Source organism: Oryctolagus cuniculus, chromosome 9 (assembly GCF_964237555.1).
Source record: "Oryctolagus cuniculus chromosome 9, mOryCun1.1, whole genome shotgun sequence".
Taxonomy (NCBI): Eukaryota; Metazoa; Chordata; class Mammalia; order Lagomorpha; family Leporidae; genus Oryctolagus; species Oryctolagus cuniculus.
In genome coordinates this window covers 105,818,376-105,838,594 of record NC_091440.1, presented here as the reverse complement: position 1 = coordinate 105,838,594, position 20,219 = coordinate 105,818,376, and the positions used below count along the sequence as shown (strand labels likewise).

Below are 20,219 nucleotides of genomic sequence, written 5' to 3'. Positions count from 1 at the left end.
GGCTGAGGTCCTGAGGCCTGAGAAGGGAACTGCTGCTCGGATCCCCCGACCTCTGGCTGGGCGCCCGGCCCCCTTTGGCTCCGTCAAGGGAACCGGGTGTCTTCTGTGTACTCAGAAGAGTGCCTGACCTTGGCAGAGGAGACAGAGGTGACCTCTCAACGTGCCTGCTAAAGATGGAAAAGGCAAACCAGTTGGCTGTTTCTCTGCAAGGGTGAGACAGCCTGGCATTGCCAGCTTGTATCTGACCTCCTTCCCTCTTGCCCTCAAATAGGGCAACTGGTTTCTCCCATTTAACAGAGGTAAAAACTGAGGCTAGGGGAGGCACCTGGCTCACCTCTGGCCTGGGCTCTTGTTCCTGCATTCTTTTCCGAAGTGTGTTTGTGTTGATGTGGAGGCACCATGAGTGCCACTGGTCCTGGAGGAAAAGCCTCTTAGGAGGGTTGGGCGGACACAAATAGATGCACAAACAGTGTCCTATCAGGGCCGCGAGTCCCAGTGTGGAGCCCAAAGGAGGTTCCAGAGAACAATGAGACCACCGCTGCAGGACTTCACTTGCCCAGTGGCTCCTGGCTCTTAGGCTGTGCCCAGCGCCCCCATCCCCATCTCTTTCTTTGTGTCTCTCTCCTTTAAGATCTATTTATTTGTTTATTGATTGTTTGAACAATTGATTGAAAGGCAGAGTGGCAGGGAGGGAGGGAAGCAGAGAGAGAGGATCGATCGTCCATCTGCTGGTTCACTCCTCAAAAGGCCACAAGAGCTGGGGCTGGGCTAGGCAGAACCCAGGCGCCAGGAGCTTCCTCTGGGTCTCCCTTGTGGGTGCAGGGGCCTGAGCACTTGGCCCTTGCTCCGCTGCTTTCCCAGGCGCATTAGCAGGGAGCTGGATCACACTGAGGTGGGGCGTCACAGGCAGCATCTCAACCCACCAGTGCACAACGTGTCTCTCCTGTTGCTGGCTGTCCGGAAATGAGTGTTTAACGGCTCAGGAATCCCGGTTTCCCGTGCTCTCTCCTCCTCCAGCTTAACCCCCCCACCCCCACCCCCACCCCCACCCCCGCCACTGTGCCTGGCAGAGTGGGACAGGCCCCTAGGGGCAGGAGGCTGACACCAGCAGGGGACTCCCCATCCTCCTTGGGAGGAGGAGGTCTGTTTGGCCCTGAGAACCCACAAAGCCCCCTCCTGTCCCCACCCCCTAGCCCCCCACTTCCTGTCCAGGCCTTGGGGGGCCCCCTCTCCTTCCCTGTTTCACACTCTTGTTTTTTCTGTCTTCTCTCTTCCCCTTCCCTTCGGTTTCCTTTTTCTCTTTAATCCTTGAAACACTTGAAGAAGAGGTGCAAACACCCCAGGTTCTGGCCCCTGAGCCTTCTGAGGGTGAGTCGCTGGTGTGAGGCCCCATCACCCCGGGGGTATCTGTGCCCGTTGCCAACAAGCAGCCGCAGTGCAACCGTCAACATCAGAAGGTTGACACGGACCTGTTTCTGCTCTCTAACGCTCAGGTCCTCGTCACGTTTTGCCAACTGTCACGCAGCACGGTTTATGGCAAAAGGACTCCGTCCAGACCCCCACTTCACATTTAGTCATAGCAACTTCCTCCCTCCAGCTGGGCCCGCCGGAGGGCCTGCTCCACTCATGGCCTCATCGCTGTGGAGACTGCAGGCCTGCGTTCTGTAGGACGCCCCTCTGTCCGGGGTTGTGCATTGCTTGAGTTTAGGTTACGAACCGTGGGCAGGAGCATCATGGTCAGACTGCTGTCTCTCATGCTGTTTTGATTCATACTCTTAGCACTGGGTGAAGTTGGGGTGTGCCCAGCAAGGTCGCTGTTTTCCCCTTTGTAACTGGAAGAGGCACTTTGAGACCATGTACATGTTCCAGTCTTCAGCAAGTGTCCCTGTCTGCAACCTGGCCATCCGTCGTTCACCCATCCATCTACCCACTCATCGATTCAACTCTATATCTCTAGCTATCAATCATGTAGTATCTGTCTATCTATCTGTCAGTCTGTCTGTCTGTCTATCTATCATCTATCTATCAATCATCTATCTCTTTTCCTTTTTGTGAGGTTTCTTACTTCCTGGCCCAAGATATTCCTGGTTCATCTTGGGCTTTCTAGGACTGCTGGAATCAGTCATTGCCTGCTGACTCCATGTCAACAACATTTGGAAACTAAGATCTCGGGCTGGGTGTGCTCACTGGAGTTAGGGTGCCCATGCTTCCAGATGGTTCCACCGGAGACAGTGAGGAGACATGTCTGTGTGTGTGTGTGTGCACGTACACATCTATATGACATTTATCTGTAATGTAGGCACTCACATGCCACCTCCACTTCTGACCCAGTAACGCAGGGTTTACTCCAGTTTTCTGCCTTTGTATCTCCTTTCTCTGACATTGAAAAACCCGACTCCCATTATTACTTTATTATTTACTTATTGGCTCAATGCCCCCTGTAGAATCAATTTCCGATCATCACCATCCCCAGCCCTGGGCAGAAGCTTCTGCCACCCCATGCTGGGTAGCCTCCCCCACGGGCACTGTGCCCCTGCGACTCTCCTGCCCCATCCCAGGACACCTCTTGCTCAGGCTGTGATGGGCGGGGCTGGCTGACCGTCCAGTGTAGGTTTCACAGACTGCGCTGACTCGCTGGGGCAGCCAGCCCCCTTCCCAGGGCGGCAGGCGTATCTAGCTTGCTCCTCCCCTGAGTGAGATGGCATCGTCCCGCGCTCTGGATTCTGATGGTTCACACTCGATTCTGTGCTAAGGCAAAGTCCTGGTGGTGCCAAACCTTTGCCCCCAGGAGAATAACCAACCCCATACCTGTGGTGTTCCTCATTCTCGCTCACACTGCACGGAGGAGGTCAAGACTGTGGGCCCAGGGCCTTCATAAAGCAAAGCTGTGTTTATTTGTATCTCCTTGGGTGGGGGTGAGGGGTCACAATAGGTGGGTGGAGCTGGTGAGGCCTCGGGGCCATGCGCTGTAGCAGCTCACTCAGCCTTGGCAGGTGCACTCGAAAGAGGACAGCTTGACTGTGCAATGCTTCCATGGAAATGCCTTTGAAATGCTGCAACAGCCAATTGTGTGGGTCTCAGGAGTGTAGGTGTGGAGACATAAATAACAACACGGGGCACAAAATACCTGCTACTCGGAATCAGTCATTCTCTCTCCCCACCTCCGCCCGGCTCCTCGGGCTGTCTTTATTCACATGGGCGTGCAACACCTGCAGAAAGCCACCTGCGGCAGACGTGCAACCTTCACGTGGCTCCTTCCATACATGCGGCCCCCACACATGCTTCAGTCACTCAGCTTTGAAAAACATTTTTTTTATTTGTTTGAAAGGCAGAGTGACAGTGAGAAGTAGAGATGCACAGAGGGAGACAGAGATCTTCCATCCCCTGGTTCACTCCCCAAACGGCCACTGTATCTGGGGCTGGGCCAGGTCAAAGCCAGGAGCCAGGAACTTCATCTGGGTCCCCCACATGGGCAGCAGGGGCTCAAGGAGTTGGACCATCCTCTTCTGCTTTCCCAGGTGCGTTAGCAAAAAGTTGGATCGGAAGTGGGGTAGCTGCGACTCGAACTGGCGCTCCAATATGGGACGCTTAACCTGCTGCGCCACCCTTGGGGCCCTGGTGACTCTTCTCTGACTCAAATACTGACACCTCTCACTTCCTCGCCTTCTGACGTGGAAACTGGTGGGCTGCTGAGACGCCTGAAAAGGCAGAGTCACTTGTGAAAGTTGGTATAGGAGCCCCAAGATTGGTAGGCTTTTTGTAATTCTAGAAACAAGAAATTGTAACTCACTTCTCAGAAAGTGAGAGCAAAGCAGTGTATCCCTCCTTTGTCTTCTTCTACCCATGCATGTGGTGTAGCATGAATGTCACGGATGGAAGAGACGCTGGCGTAGCATGAGATCGACAATGCAGTGACAGTGCACAGAGGGCCTTCCCTGCGGGAGGACCCACCTTTCGGAGCCTCTACTTGTTCCCTTTTAGAGGAGCCCCGTCAGCACGTAGCTGGCAGGGTCAGTGGGGCATAGGAGATCATCTAGGTCAAGTGCCTGCTCCACGGCTCCACACAAGCGAGGGTACTTCAAAAAGCCAGTGGAGGGGCTGGCAGTGTGGGGCAGCAGGTTGAGCTGCCACCTGCGGCACAGGCATCCCCTACCTGAGTGCCTGTGTGAGTCCTAGCTGCTCTGCTTCCAATCCAGCTCTCTGCTAATGTACCTATGAAGGCAGCAGATAATGGCTCAAGTGCTTGGGCCCCTGCCATTCAGGTGGGAGACCTGGAAGAAGCTCCTGGCTCCTGGCTTCAGCCTGGCCCAGCCCTGGCCATTGCAGCCATCTGCGGAGTGAACCAGCAGAAGGAAGATGTCTCTTTCTCTCTCTCTCCCTCTTTCTTTCTCTTACTGCCTTCTAAATAAATGAAATAAATCTTTCAAAAGTTAGCAGAAAATGAAATTAAAAAATAAGTTTATTTTGGTATAAAAAACTTTTGAAAACTAGGCATAGTTTTTTACATGGAATTTTCCATAAACTTTTGAAAGATCTTTTATGGGCATGGATTTCAAAATACTTTGCACCAAGATATAGTTATATTTTAATTCCAAGTTCTGTAGAATTTTTAAATGTTTTCTTTCATTGATTTATTTGAGAGAAACACACACACACACACACACAGATCTTATCTGCTGGTTCACTCCCCCAGGTGTCTGCAGCATCTGGGGCTAGGCCAAGCCAAAGCTGTGAGCTCAGATCTCAGTTTAAACCTCCCATGTTTGTGGCACAGCCCCGGTCACCTGCGGCCTCCCAGGGTGAGCATTAGTAGGAAGCTGGAATCAGAAGTGGAGCCAGAAGTTGAGCCCAGGCACTGTGGTGAAGGGTACAGGTGTCCCAGGTGGTGCCTGCCCTTCCGTGAACTTTGAAGGTATCCTTGTAGTAGGTGTTAATGAGGGTCACTTACAGTCCCTGAGGGTTGATGCTCACCTTGCTAATTCTTAGCTGCAGAGCCCAGGTCTAATATAGCTGATGCGTGATTCCGTGCTCCTCTAGCTGTGCTCTGTGATGTGTGGTCCCCCGATCCTGGGATGATTCTCCCGATGGGGACCTCACCACCGCGGCTCTGGGGCTGTTAGAAAGTGCTTCCCACTGCAGAGTCAGGTTCCACCTCCCTGCGCTTCCCCCCAGGGTTCTGTTTCTCCCCTCTGGGACTCGCACACTGCCAGGCTACGCATCTGTGCTTCCTTCTTCTTTGCTCGGGACACTTCGGTTGGAGCCACCTTCCTCTCTGGCCGTGTGCAGTATCTCTCTCCTCATCAAGGTCATGCTAAGAAATACACACAATCAGCCGGCGCCACGGCTCACTAGGCTAATCTTCCACCTTGCAGCGCCAGCACACCGGGTTCTAGTCCCGGTCGGGGTGCCGGATTCTGTCCCAGTTGCCCCTCTTCCAGGCCAGCCCTCTGCTGTGGCCAGGGAGTGCAGTGGAGGATGGCCCAAGTGCTTGGGCCCTGCACCCTGTGGGAGACCAGGATAAGTACCTGGCTCCTGCCGTCGGATCAGTGCGCCATTGGAGGGTGAACTAAAGGCAAAAGGAAGACCTTTCTCTCTGTCTCTCTCTCTCACTGTCCACTCTGCCTGTGGGAAAAAAAAAAAAAAAAAAAAAGGAAATACACAGTCAGTTAGAGAGGCCCAGACACTGAGCTTCTAGCATGCAGCTCTAGTTTGCACGAGCAGTTGTGGAAATCCCTGGAAGCCAGCTACTCCCAGTCGTCGCCCCACAGGCTCCTGCCGCACTGGTTCCTGATCTTCACCAGGTGTTTCAAATTCAAACTGGGTGTCCCGTTTGTTATTCTTATGAGGCTTCCTGTCGTAAGATTTGGTCCTGTATTACAAACCACTGGGCCTCCCCACACCATCACTGACTTGGGGTCCTCATCCTGCCTTTGTGCGCTCTGTGCATTTGATGGGGGCCCTGCGGTGAGCGTGGGAGCTCCTGTAGGCAGCTCCACGGCCAGCTCTGAGTCAGCTCCTTGCAGTGAGCGCAGTCCTGTAGCCAGCTGTAGATCCACACAGTAATTTGTCATCTCCACCAGGACGTCGTGGACATGAGGGCTTGTCAAAGACCTCGCTGGAGATCCTGTGTGGTGCACTGCAAGTGGGGCTCACAGGCAGACCTCTTGGTCCACGCTCTGCCAGATGTAGCATAACGGACTTTCCCTGCCTCAGTTTCCTCATCTGTGAAATGGGAATAAAACAGCTCATGCCTCCTAGGGTCATTGCGGGGATTACACAGTTACTCTCTGTGAAACTGTGGTTTTTCTGGAATAGGCTCCTGAGAGGATCCTGGGAGCTGATTGTTACACTTTCAGTAACTGCTAAGCAATTGCCCACTCTTCTGTGAACTTTGAAAGCATCCGTGTAGTAGGTGTTAACAAGCTTCAGTTCTAGCCATTGAGGGTTGATGTTCTCCATTAAAGGAGGCGGCGGCTTTGGTGGCTTGAAATTGGCCGTGGTGGAAATATTTACACCACAGGAATCAGCAAATGCAACAGATCAAGCTTCTGATCCCTCGAAGAGCCAGTCAGTGAGCACACGACGGCACACAGCACAGCAGCCTCTGTGGGCAGCGAGCAGCCAATGACGTCAGCTATTGTTGTTATTGGCATTTCACTTACCTTGACTAATAACCCCATCAAAGGAAGAAATGAGATTAATCACACATAATTGTTTTTAATGAACCTGTACTTGTGGCTCCTGGCAGTTGCTCCTTCTTTTCCTAACTGCTCATGAAACAACCCATTAATAATCTTAGAAGTGAGTCGCACCGATTCACTCCTCTAAGTGATTTTGTCGGCCCCTCTAGGCCTTGTGCCAAGTTTGGGCAGTTGGCGGTGTGGCTAGGATAGAATCTTTGCTCGCACAAAGTTTGCAGTCTCACGCAGAAGCCAGCCATAAAAGCAAAGAACAAAATCTCCCCATAAGTACAAATTGTGAAAGTGCTTAGGAAGGGACAGGACGGTATAATTGAGAAAATGGGCGGGGGTGGTGGTGTCTACTTTTGAGTGGGTGGCCGCGATGGCGGGCTGCAGCCCGCTCACATCCCCCTCTCAAGAGCCGGTTCTGAGCAAGCGTCTCCTCTCAGCCCCACCCTGGTGACCTCACATCCCTGGCTTGGCATTGGCTGTGGCAGGAGTGTCACGGTCTCTTTCTTTCTGGAGCGAGTTATTAAACATTTGCCAGCACAGCGAGGGGAGGAAGGGGACACTTTTCTCAGCAGGGGACATTGCAGCCTGGACCGGAAAGCTTCAGAGCTGGCCATGCTACAGGGCGGGGGAGTGTGTTGTGTACCGAAGTACGTGCCTGCGCAATCTTCCCGCGGTGCCAGTGGGATGTTGGTTCCAGGACCCCCGCGGACAGCCAAGTCCACAGACGCTCAAGTCCTTTCTATAAAATGGCATAGTATTTGCATGAAGCCTACGCACATCCTCCCATGTACTTTAAATCATCTCCAGATGACTTATAATACCTAATACAATGTGAATAGTTGGTATACCGTATTGTTTAGTGAATAATGGCAAGAAAAAAAACTCTGTATGGGTTCAGTACAGACACAATTTTTCTTCCTGATATATTCGATCCATGGTTGGTTGATTCCACAGATGTGGATGTTGAGGATAGAGAAAGTCAGTTGAACGGGTGCCCTGTGGCAGGAGACACCTGTCTGTCCTGTATATGCTTCTGCTGGAGTGAGTGAGGGTGAAACCTGGGATGATTTACTGGATATCTGAGCCAGGGGGCCGCTGCATTGCTTTCTCACATTCCCACGGCCTTCACACCCCACTGTCTTCTGAACAACCCTGCCCTCCATTGCCCAGCCAGTGCAGTCACCTGTCTGCGGTCCTTGTGTTGGGTACCAGGTGGGACCATGCAAGGGGTTCTAAGTGGTAAGTGGTCTTTAAGGGTGAGGGGGTCTGGTACGGCTTTGATTAGTCTAGCATAAGGGAGGAGAGATGCCAGGCATGGTGTGTGGCCAGGGAAAGGCGCTGGCCCAAGCCCAGGTCTTTAGAGCTCCAGATAAGCAGTCAGAGCCCTGAGATCCGAAAGGAGCCAGAGCAGGCGGGGACAGGGAGCCAGGACAGTTGTGCACTGGGTCAAGGCAGGACCTCCAGGCCCTCTGTTCTTGGGGATGTGGGCCGGGAGAGGGGAACCATATGGCAGTAACCACTCTATGGAGGCTGCATGGCCCCAGAGCTGACCCATGGCACTCCATAATGGAATCCTTTGCTGCAGGATACACTCCAGTCCCACCAGACCCTGAGGCTAGTGGGACTGGGATTTTCTCCCATCACCATTGGCTCCAGGATGGGCTGGCTCTGACCTTGGGAGAGGTTTATCTGTGAATCTGGGCCCCCCGGGGAAAGCAAGGGCAGGCAGCCAAGGCAGGCGCTGACGTCCGGGTCCGGGAAGATTGATGGGTCTGCTTCTGCATGGCTGCTAACAACGAGTCTCTCCTCAACCTACTGACCAACCTGGCCAGCCTTTGGGAAAAGGATGCCTCACCCTTTGCCTTCTCCGATTTCCTTTCACTCAATATCTCAAGCAGTAGCTTGATGTCCACAACAACCCAGGTGGCAGGTCGGGCCCTCCGGAGGTGTGCTCCAGCTGGCGTGGGTGTGGCCAGAAGTGTAGGAGCAAAGGGCTGAAGAAGCGCAGAGGGCAGAGCTGGGGGCTTTGCAGGATGAGGGGCGGCATCGGGGGTCTCCACGTGCCCATAATGTGCTCCCTGTCCTGCATGTGACCCTCCTGCCCACCTGCCTGCTGAACAGGATCTGCTCTCTGAAATGATGTGGAATGTAAAATTGGGAGATCGCTTACTTGAGATCCTATGGGGTCAGCTGACTCTGGTGGGTGCTCTGGCAGCTCAAATGAGGCAGGGTGGCCTGATGTAAAAAAAAAAAAAAAAAAAAAGGAAAAAAGCTAAACAAACAACCTTTCATCTGAATGGCTAGGTTTCTGTAATCACCATTCAACCCCCAAAAGACAAAAAAAAAAATCCCATTTAAAACAACCAAAAAATAATCTGGATGTCTAATCTGCAAGCTTGAAGCTACAGGGGGAAAGTTCCAGGGCGTACTTATTGCTCCAGTTGTGCGTTTAATTATGATGAATCCTTCCATGATGTCTGAGCCAGGGTCCTGTCACAGCTGATGGAACACACTTTCCGTCATCCTTACAGAATGAAAGCAGTTCCAGCGAGTGACCTCCACGCAACCTTGGGTTGGCACAGCTTTGGTGATGCAGGGTCCAGAACAGGCCTGAGGTTCTGTAGCCCACAGCTTCGCAGAGCCTGAAGGCCAGTGGCTTGGAACCCCCTGATGAACCTCCACAAGGAGAAGAGCAGACGTTGAGCCTGCCCAATGCCAGCCCCTGGCCAAGAGCGTCTAAGGGATTGACGTGCAACCCATCACAAGAGGCAGCACTGTGTAGACTGGGAGATTGAATTTGTGAGTTTAAGTGGTTGCTGGTGATGTCGCAGACAGCACCAAGGTATCCTTGATGATTCGGATGGGCAGCTGTATTTGGGCCCATAGAAACAATGTGGTCTCAAAGGTTTTACTTATTTATTTGAGAGACAGAGCTACAGAGAGAGAGAGAGAGATCTTTTATCCACTGGTTCACTCCCCAAATGGCTACACTGGCTGGAGCTGAGCCGATTTAAAGCCAGGATCCAGGAGCTTTTTCTGGGTCTCTCATGCCAGTGCAGGGGCCTGAGTACTTGGGCCATCTTCTTCTGCTTTCCCAAGCCATAGCAGAGAGCTGGATAAGAAGAGGAGCAGCCGGGACTAGAACCATTACTCATATGGGATGCAGGTGCCACAGGCTACAGCGCCAGCCCTACAATGTGGTCTCTTTAAGAAAGGGCAGGCTCCATGAATTGTTGCAAGTTGGAGTCAAGTTGGACAGTGCAGGCACTAGTTCTTTATTGATGCCAGTAGTCCCTACCAGTAAACCTCACAGAATGCCTTACTCATAGCAACTTCTCAAGACATATTTGAGGAATCACAGCATTCAGACACAGCAAAGGATTTCAGATTCAATCTCTCTTCTTTATTTCTTTATTTATGTTTAATGAGGAAACTGAGGTCCCAAGGCAGAGGAACCTGTTAGATCAAGGCTGGTTGTCAGCTGGCACAAGACCCATCAGCAGCTGCCCCCAGGACCCCAGCATAAAGTTGTGCAGGCTGGGCACTGCACAAAAGCTCTTGGGCAAGGAGATGAATAGGGTCTGAAACCCAGTCCACAACTGGACTGACAGGAGATGTGTCTTCGTCCTTTCACATCTGCTCACCAAGCCGGGTGTGGGGCTGTATCTGCTCCAAGAACCATGTGCACTGGAATAGATGTAGAAAGGCAAGTTAAGTGGACAGAGGCCCAGAGTGTCGAGCATTCTGTAGGGTTCACTGATTCCTTCTGCCTTTTTTGTAAGGAGAAACAGTGTGATTTTGCTGCTCTGTGGCCTATTGTATCATCTATCTATCTATCTATCTATCTATCTATCTATCTATCTATCTATCTATCTTGTGTCTATGAATCTACCTATCATCTATCATTATCTACCTATCTTCATCTATCATCATCATCTTCTGTCATCTGTTTTATTTATGAATAGCCTTCAAAATGTTCATGGAAATGTGTATTCTGAAAATATCATGCATGATTTCAAAATTTTTATACCAAAATATTCACATTTTAATTCCATTTTCCATAAACTTTTTGAAACACCCTTCTCCCTATCTGTCTTCCATCTGTCATAGCTCCACTGACCAGGATATAGCCGCTGGTGGGTGAGAATGAGGACGGCATTCACTCCCTCTGGGGGCACCCAAAGGGTGTTCTGCTCACACCTGTTTGGCAGACTGGGTGGTACGTGCTGAGCCATCCATGACCGGCAGCTCCTGATGAAGTCCTGTCCACAGGGTCATCATGGATGGGGCCCCAGAGGCAGATGGGGACATCCTCCTGGGGTGCAGGGAGGTCATGATTTAATGCAGGAGGAGGGAGTCGGAGCCCTGCTGAGGCATGAAGGTGGTGAGGAAGAGCCTCCAAGAAACAGGCAAAGACAAAGGGAAAGGAGGCCGCTGAGACACTGTAAAAGTGCTTACAGGAACAGTGCAGCCAGCTCTGCGTGCCAGGGGTGAGGCAGGTGGTTCAGGCATGCGCTTGTCTTTTTTTACTCAGAACAAGAAATGAATTAGGTACTAGGTTTGTGTTTTTAAGAATCCTTTATTTTGTCCCTTTGTGAATTCTCTTGGTCACCCTGGGTCCACTCTTCATTGAGTCTCTGCCCTGGGGTCTGGGAGCTCCAGAGAAACAGAGCTCTAACTGCCACCCCTCCAGTCCTCTCCTAACCTTTTGGGGATGGTTAGCCCTTTCCTGTACTTGTTTTAGGGGTGCCAGGAGGGCCACACAAGGCGAGGCCTCACTGCAGGGTGATCAGAGCCAATGAGCGTGGATAAAATGTCTGACTCTTCGCGGCGGGGGCTGTCTCTGATTCAGCCTTGGTTAAATGCTGGATCGTGGGACGGAAGCCATGATGGGAAGCTGCTAATAGGCACTGTGTCATCCCCAATATCTGCTACAGGGACACTAAATAAAGTGCTGGGCTGTGTGCCCTTTGCCATCAAGGAGCCTCCAGTCCATGTTAGCTTGCATGCAGCTCAGATTCAAGACAGAGGTGGCCTGTGTGGGGTTTTACTCCTAAGTACTGGCCAATGTCCCATTTTGCCAGCAGATCTCAGACATTACGTGGTTTTCAGAGGATGTTGCAGAATGAGAGTTTCTGATTGTGGCTCTGTGTAACCTTTGAGAGGGAACTCTCAGAAGGAACCAGCCAACCAATGCATCGCCCTGTCAATTTAACAGCAGTAGCAAAGGTAGATTTTGCTTTGATCTTTGCAGCAATGAGTGCAAAAAAGAGACTCCCAAAGTGTGTGTATGTCTATGTCAGTGGGCCAGAAACCCAACTGTGAAATTTCTCCTGCTACAGTTGGACCTGAAGTTCTTGGAAGTCCCTCAGGAGCAGAGGTCCCTTAGCACATGGGCTTTGTCCCCAGCCCCAACCCCTCCCTCTTCCCAGCTGCCAGTCAGTGGGGAGGAGTGCGTTAGCACTTCAGTGTGTTATTTCATCTAATCAATACAACCATCTTCTATGTAGACTCCACTTTCTCTGGTTGTTCTTTGGGGAATTGGAGTTGAATTAGGTCAAATAACTGTGTAAAGTCATCCAGCTGACGATGAGAAGATCCAGTACTCACACCCAGGTTTCTGTGACTGCAGGGCCCTTGCTTCTGTCGAAACCATTTGCCTTGCTCATGAGCAGTAGAGGGACACCCACTGGGGGCGGAGCCCTGGCTGCGAACAGATGCACGAGCAACAGGAGAAGCATCCCTGCGTTCTCTGGGTCTGAGCCATCCTGATAACCTCACCTGCAGCGGGGGTCATGATGGGAGTCTTAGGGTCACATCAGAACAAACTGGGCTCAGTTCCATGGCCTCCGTTCAACCTTGGAACGTCAGCTTTCTTAGTTGTAGATGAGAAAAACAAGAATGTGTGCTTCATAGGTTTGCAGCAAGGATGACCTGATCCGGTGCAGGGAAGAAGCTTAGCATGGTGCTAAGAGTAGTCGGCACAGAGTAGTTGCCCAATAGGTGGATATGCAGGTAGCTTTCTGTTATTTTCATGTGAACTAGCTTGGAGAAGAAGAATGAGGCAGGTTGCGCCCTAAAAGTAGAATCAGAACAGGGCTTGAACCTGGAGATCTGGCCCGGAGGCGAGGTGCACAAGGTTCCTGAGTAGGGACCTCGCAAAGCGTGGCCTTGGGCTTCTTATTTTGCAGTCATCACCATATTTAAGGGTAAAGTGGAGGAGGTGGAGCTGCCCGTGGAGAAGGTGGACATCATCATCAGCGAGTGGATGGGCTACTGTCTGTTCTATGAGTCCATGCTCAACACGGTGATCTTTGCCAGGGACAAGTGGCTGGTGAGTGCCCCGCGCGCTGCCCCTTGTCGCTCAGCTGCCTGGCTTGCTGCTCTGGCCCTGGCTACAGCCTAGGGAGTATCAGAGGACTTCAGAGAGGACGTGAACTGGAAGGTCACCTCTCCCAGGGCCCTCACTATAAAGCAGATCTCCCGTTTCCAAGTGTCTAACTTCAGAATGTACCCATGGAGGTCTAACCTTGGAGTCTAACCAAGCTTGGAGGTCTAGCCTCTTTTGCATTCTGTCTTGTCAAGATAAGAGTCTGTCTGGTCAACAGGTGCTAGGGCTTGCATGACTGCCAGAGGGCCATGTATACTGCGCACACTGGCTGTTCCAAGCTGAAGTTTTTCACTGCTCCTCACGAGGCATGGCCTCGCCCTACTTCACTAGTTCTATTAACTCCACCGGGGTCCCTCAAATTCTCCTTGCTCCGAAATAAACATTGGGCATCGCTATCCTAACCCCAACCCTGGCCCAGGCAACAGTCCCCTGAATGAGAAATGCTGGCAAGAGGGTGCTTGTCTGGTGACTCCATGTGCAGTTCAAAATGTGATGTCTTTATCAGGTGAATAGATTACGAGACCCATTTCCCCACAATTCGTCAACAGAAACCTGGAGGGCTTATGTTTCCAGACCGGGCAGCTTTGTACGTGGTAGCAATTGAAGACAGACAGTACAAGGACTTCAAAATCCACTGTAAGTCACCTTTTGCTTTCTGGAAGGGGCTTCTCTTGCATGCTGGGGGTGGGAGGCATTTCAGTGGGCCTCAGATGAGCGCTCTGGGTTGGAGCACAGCGGCCAGCCCTGTGAAGTTTATCTAAGATGCTTTCTGCCTTCTAAGAATTTCTCACTGGTCCCAAGAATGGGGAGAGCTATAGAGGCACAGCCAGCCATTCAGCTGCTCTAAGATGAGTGTCCTGGGGTGGGAGAATGAATGCAGTGGGAGCACTGGGAGCTGGGCTTTGCAGAGAAGAGCAAGGCAAGTGCTGGAAGCTTGTCGAGGTTCAGCCATCCCCAGGGTCCACAGCAGGAGTCAGAAAAGCGGGGGTTGTCTTCAGATGGACCCCCCAGCTTGAGTCCTCCCTTTGTATGACTCAGATTTGTCAAAATAATATTGATTCCCCTTTGCATCAAGCCCAGTATGCTAACGTCTTCCCTGAGGTTCTTCTGGAGACAGATAGTGGGGGTGGGAGGAATGGAGACTGCTTTGAACAATCAAACAAATGGTGTGTGTGTGTGTGTGTGTGCACATGTGCACGTTTGTGTGGAGGGACAAGGGATTCACATCTACATGTGTATTCATAATGTCTTAACAGATGAAAGCATGTGGTTCTCTTAAAAAAGTAAGGCCAAAAAGAAGTCTCCAGTTGTTTTTAAAATGAATGTACACTATTTCTGTTTTTAAAAATATTTATTTATTTATTTGAATGGCAGAAATACAGAAAAAGAGAGAGAGAGAATCAATCTTTCATCCGATGGTTTACTCCTCAAATGGCTGCAGTGGCCAGGGTTGGACCAGGTGGAAGCCAGGAGCCAGGAGCGTCTTCAGGGTCTCCCACGTGGGTGCAGGGGCCCAAGCACTTGCTTCGTGCTGTAGTGCTTTCCCAGGTGCATTAGCAGGGAGCTGGATTGGAAGTGGAGCAGCCGGGACTTGAACAGGTGCCCATATGGGATGCCAGCACTTCATGTAGAGACTTAGCCTTCTACGCCACAGTGCCAGCCCCAAGTTTCCAATTTTTAAAATCAGCATCCATGGCTGGGCCATTCCAAAGCCAGGAGCCAGAAACCCCATCTCGGTCTCCCACATGTACAGCAGGAACCCAGTTACTTAGGTCATTATCACTGCCTCCTGGGGTCTGCATTAGCAGGAAGCTGGAGTCAGGAGCCAGAACTTGGTATGCGGCCCAGGTACTTGGGTATGGGACAAGGGCCTCTTGACCAGTGTCTTAGCTGCTAGGCCAAATGCTCTCTCCTTTCCAGTGTTCTGTTTCCTCTTGAAATGGCCGTTTCATTCTATTTGAGTGTCATTTCTCAGTAATGCAGACCCGGTCCTTAATGAGATTATAGCAAACGTATTTTCATAAGGGCAGACACAGTCGTGTCTCCTGAGCCAGAGCTAAACATTACCAAAGGGGCAGAGACTCACTCAAAGAAGCAAGGACGCAAATGACCAAATCAAAGTCAAGAGGTAGCAGTGCCAAAACTGTCTGACAGAATCAGCGAATCTAAGATTCCTTCCCAAGAGTGTTGGGTGGTGAAGCCCTGCTCGGCAGGATGACGGCGGAGGGGTTCACAGATGTTCTAAATAACTCCCTCCTGCCCCGAGAGGCTAAGAGTCCACAGCTCAGCAAGTTGTTGCTTTATGGATCCACACAATTGCCATTGAATTGTTAATGTTACTGGCAGGAACTCACCCGGACTGTCCTGTGCAAGGTGTATTTTATGTGTACGCCCTCTGGAAAGTACAAAGTCCAAGTACAAAGTTTAGAGCCAAGTTCAAGGCAAGGCAGGCCCTGTGCCCTGGAAGCCGTCCCAGCTCACTGTGTGTCCCAGCAGGTCTGCCGTGGTTTCTAATGTTGCACCCCCAGAGTGATTGCTGGAGGTAGAATTCCCAGGAAGAGCAAGGAGAGGTTGGGTGGCCTGGATCACGTGTTTGTTTGTTTGTTTGTTTGTTTTTATTTTTTTACAGGCAGAGTTAGTGAGAGAGACAGAGAGAAAGGTCTTCCTTTTCCGTTGGTTCACCCCCAAATGGCCACCATGGCTGGCGCACTGCGCCAATCCGAAGCCAGGAGCCAGGTACTTATCCTGGTTCTCCTATGTGGGTGCAGGGCCCAAGCACTTGGGCCATCCTCCACTGCCTTCCTGGGCCACAGCAGAGAGCTGGACTGGAAGAGAAGCAATCTGGACAGAACCGGCGCCCCGACCGGGACTAGAACCCGGAGTACTGGTGCCGCAGGTGGAGGATTAGCCTAGTGAGCTCCAGCACTGGCCGTGGGTCACTTGTTTTGAAGTCTGCCAGTCCTGGGTTTAAACTTGGCTTAGTCATTTCCCAGCTGGAGAACCTGAGCCAATTGTACCTTGGAGCCCCAATTCGAGATGACGTCATCCACCCCGTAGACTTGTCCTGAGGATTGAGTGACACGATGTGCGTTAAAGGTTCTTTTGGGGTTCTCATCCCCAAGCATGTAACTGGCCCTTTCCTGCTCGTGACTGGAAAACACGTCTGACTGCCACACCTGTTGGTCTCCAGTGGCTTGGAATCTAGGACAGACATCCTCTCGCGGAGGATTGCAGAAACAACTAAACAGTGAGCGTTGAGCAAATGCATGGATAAACAAAGCGTAATTTGCCCAGGAGCTGCCTTTTGGAGGTCTTGTTGCGCACTTGCACTGAGCAGTGTTTTTTTAAGAGAACCTCCAGGACCATCTTGATTCTCACATCCCTCCAAATATTTACTGAGCTCCAAGCCCAGGCACAGCTCTTTAAGGAACTTCCTCCCAGTTTCCAAAACAAATGCAGCTCCTCTGTGCCTTCCTTCCACCGGGCTGTGCTGGGAAGGCTCTGGAGTGTGCACATGGGGATGAGCCAAGCCCGGGCCATTTGACAGATGCCTGTCCCGGCGAAGAGCTGGCAGCCCTGCCTGGAGATCATGTGATTTATGATTCCCATTGCAAGCCTCATGACTTCTGCAAAAAAAAAAAAAAAAAAAAAACAAAAAAACAAAAAAACAAAAAAACTCAGCCCTGTTTTCCTGTTTTTCCTGGTGGAGGGCTTGTTCTGGAGTCCCTGTCCAAAAAACTCTGAAGACAAACATGTAAAATGTATTTAAAATATCAAGTTTTATATTAATTTTTTAAGTAAAGGAAGGAAACTCATTTAGAAATCTGTTTCAAACACATGGGGATGTGGCTTACTCTGCGTTCTAAATCAAAAGTAAAGCCCAAGGCTGCCGGTTGCCAAGGGAACAAGAGTAAGCAGATTTCCAATGGCCAAGAACCAGCTGAGAGGGAAGAAGCTTAGAGAGGCAGGAGAGCGAGACGTGCCCAGCCCCTTTCAGAAAGGAAATGCTTAGGGAAAAGCGTCCCCTCCTTTGATCCTTCCTCCCCTCCTTTCCTTTCTCATCCACATGCAACGTGGGCACACCAGAATGCAGGAGGGGCCGGTGTTGGGACGCAGGGGGCTACGCCAGGGCTTGCCACACCAGCGTTCCACAGAGGAGCTCTGATGTGAGACTTGGCTGCTCCATTTCTGATCCCGCTTCCTGCCAATGTGCCTGGGAAAGCAAGGTAAAGTGGCCCAAGTACTTGGGTCCTGGCCACTCACGTGGGAGATCCCGATGAAGATGCAGGCTCCTGGTTTCAGCCTGGCTCAGTCCTGGCTGTTGTGGGCATTTGGGGAGTGAACCAGCACAGGGAAGATATCTGTGTGTGTGTGTGTGTATGGGTGGGTGGGTGTGGGTGTGTGTCTCCCTCTCTGTCCCTCTTCCTTTTAAATAGATAAACAATTCTTTAAACAAATTTAGCAAAATGGAGAATCTGCCCTCAACTTGCTCACCAGTTAGTAGAGAATATATGTCTTGTTGAATGAATGTGGGATAAAATAATCCAGTAGAAGATGTACAAAGTGCACTGTTTAACTGTGAGAGGAGCAAGCACTTAAAACATTGTCTACTGTAGAGGGGATTTATAGAATCTCAGAATAGGAAGGAAGGTTGGTGGTTGTTCTATTCAATTTCATACCCAGTGCATGAAGCCCCCCCCCCCCCATACATGAGTCTCCAGCCTGCTAGGAGACAGAGGGGTGGATATGAGCCTATGCTGCAGAGTAGGCTGGAAGGAAGAGTTCACGGCGAGACAGCTGTGCCCACAGCTGGAGCCTGGGGGTGGAGAGTCAGTTGCTGCTCGTGAGTTTCTCCTCCATGTCCACATCCAACATCCAGAGGTCTGGCTCATTTTATGCAAGACTTTCTGGCTAAAAGTCTAAAATGCATGAAATGATTGTAAACACCTTTTCCCTTTAGCCTAAAGGGGAAACTGTATTAGACCCTGGTAGAACTTGCTGGCTTTCTGACAGCATTTGGAGGCATCGCCAGTAGCCCTAGGGGAGAAACTGGAATTACTGGAGCAATGTGAAGAAGGGGGATGCAGCTGCAGCTCTCGCCCAAAGCAGTCAAACTTATCGCAGTCCTCCTGTTTATTTTTCTTTTGTTGTTTTTCAGATTTCTCCCCTCTATTTTGATTTCCAGAAGTTTGACTTGGAGGTGTCTAGGTGTGGTTTTGTTTGTATCTATCCTACTTGGGGCTCTATGCAATTCTTGCATCTGTGAGTGATTACTTCATTAGTTCAGGAAAAATGTCAGCCATCATTTGTACAAATGTATCTGTCGCTCTGCTTTTCTCTCTCTTCTCCTTCAAGGACTCTCATTACAGATATGTTAGATGTCGTTTGATACTGCCCCATAGATCTTGGATATTCTATTTCTGTTTTCATTCTTTTTTCTCCTTATGTTTAAGTTGGGATCATTTTTTATTGACGTTTTCAAGTTTGTTGATGATTTCCTCTGATAATTTTGCTAGTAATCTCATGAAAGGATTCTTCCTCTCTGATATTGAGATTTTGATTTCTAGAATCTTCATCACCTTTTTATAAAGCAGTTTTCTTCTCACTGATGAGAGTCCCCATCCATCCATGCATATTGTCTACCTTTCCCACCTTTCTTCAACAAGTTTATTATCATGACTTTAAAGTATCTGTTGGGTGATTCCAATATCTGAGATACATCTGAATCTGCTCCTATGACTATTTCTTCTTTTGATGATAGATAATATTTTGTCCTTTTTAATTAGTCTTGTAATTTTTTAATTAACACTGGACATAGTGAGTAAAAGAACACCAGATGGGAGGTCTGTATTGTGGTGCAGCAGGTTAAGCTGCTGCGTGTAATCGGGCACCCCATAGCAGAGTGTTGGTTCAAGTTGCAGTTGCTCTGTTTCCAACCCAGCTCCCTACTAATGCACCTGGGAAAGCAGTGGCTACCCTGAACCTGGATGGAGTTTCTGGTTCCTAGATTTAGCCTGGCCCAGCCCTGAGTGTTGCAGCCATCTAGGGGAGTGAACTGGGGATGGAAGATCTCTCTCTGTGTGTGTATGTGTGTGTGTCTAGCCTCCCCGCAATCTGTCGCTCTGCCTTTCAACTAACTTTTTTTTTAAGATTCTTATTTATTTATTTGAAAGTCAGAGTCACACAGAAAGAGGAAGAGAGGCAGAGAGAGAGAGAGAGAGAGAGAGAGAGTCTTCCACCCGCTGGTTCACTCCCAACTGGCCACAATGGCCTGAGCTGCACCAATCCGAAGCCAGGAGGCAGGAGCTTCTTCCAGGTTTTCCACACAGGTACAGGGGCCCAAGGACCTGGGCCATCCTCCGCTGCTTTCAAAGATCACAGCAGAGAGCTGGATCGGAAGTGGAGCAACCGGGACTTGAACCGGCACCCACATGGGATTCTGGTACTGCAGGCAGTGGCATTACCCGCTACGCCACAGTGCTGGCCCCTGCCTTTCAACGAACTAACTACATCTTTTAAAAAAAGAACAATAGACGGCCGGCGCCGCGGCTCACTAGGCTAATCCTCCGCCTAGCGGCGCCGGCACCCCGGGTTCTAGTCCCGGTCGGGGCGCCGGATTCTGTCCCGGTTGCCCCTCTTCCAGGCCAGCCCTCTGCTGTGGCCAGGGAGTGCAGTGGAGGATGGCCCAGGTGCTTGGGCCCTGCACCCCATGGGAGACCAGGAAAAGCACCTGGCTCCTGGCTCCTGCCATCGGATCAGCACGGCGCGCCGGCCGCGGCGGCCATTGGAGGGTGAACCAACGGCAAAGGAAGACCTTTCTCTCTCACTGTCCACTCTGCCTGTCAAAAAAAAAAAAAAAAAACAAAAAACAAAAAAAACACACACAATAGAGATAGGAGAATAATATTTATGTCCAGAGAAGAAGCTTGCCTTTTTTCCTGCCAGGCTATTAGAATGGGGAGTTGAGTCAGGATAGTCTGTGGTAATGGACTCTGTTGTGTCTTCAGTTCCATTCGTTGTACAGTCCATTCCAGTTTATTTTAATCCATAAACAACAGAGTCGCAGGCCCCTCTGATGTTACTTTTTTAATCTCTAGATAATTGGTAACTGTTTCCTGGTAGCCAATGGTCCTTAT

The 20,219-nt window shown here is 50.6% G+C and overlaps 1 protein-coding gene across 4 annotated transcripts in view; it reads left to right on the top strand.

Annotated features, from left to right (window-relative positions):
• Nucleotides 1–20,219, top strand: part of PRMT8 (protein arginine methyltransferase 8) — a 121,035-nt gene that overhangs the window by 81,117 nt on the left and 19,699 nt on the right. For all 4 annotated transcript variants that reach the window (XM_070049357.1, XM_070049358.1, XM_070049356.1 and 1 more), the window contains 2 exons: nt 12,884–13,026; nt 13,632–13,719. In XM_070049357.1, coding sequence (XP_069905458.1) covers nt 12,884–13,026; nt 13,632–13,719 — 231 coding nt within the window. The remainder of the gene's footprint in view (nt 1–12,883; nt 13,027–13,631; nt 13,720–20,219) is intronic.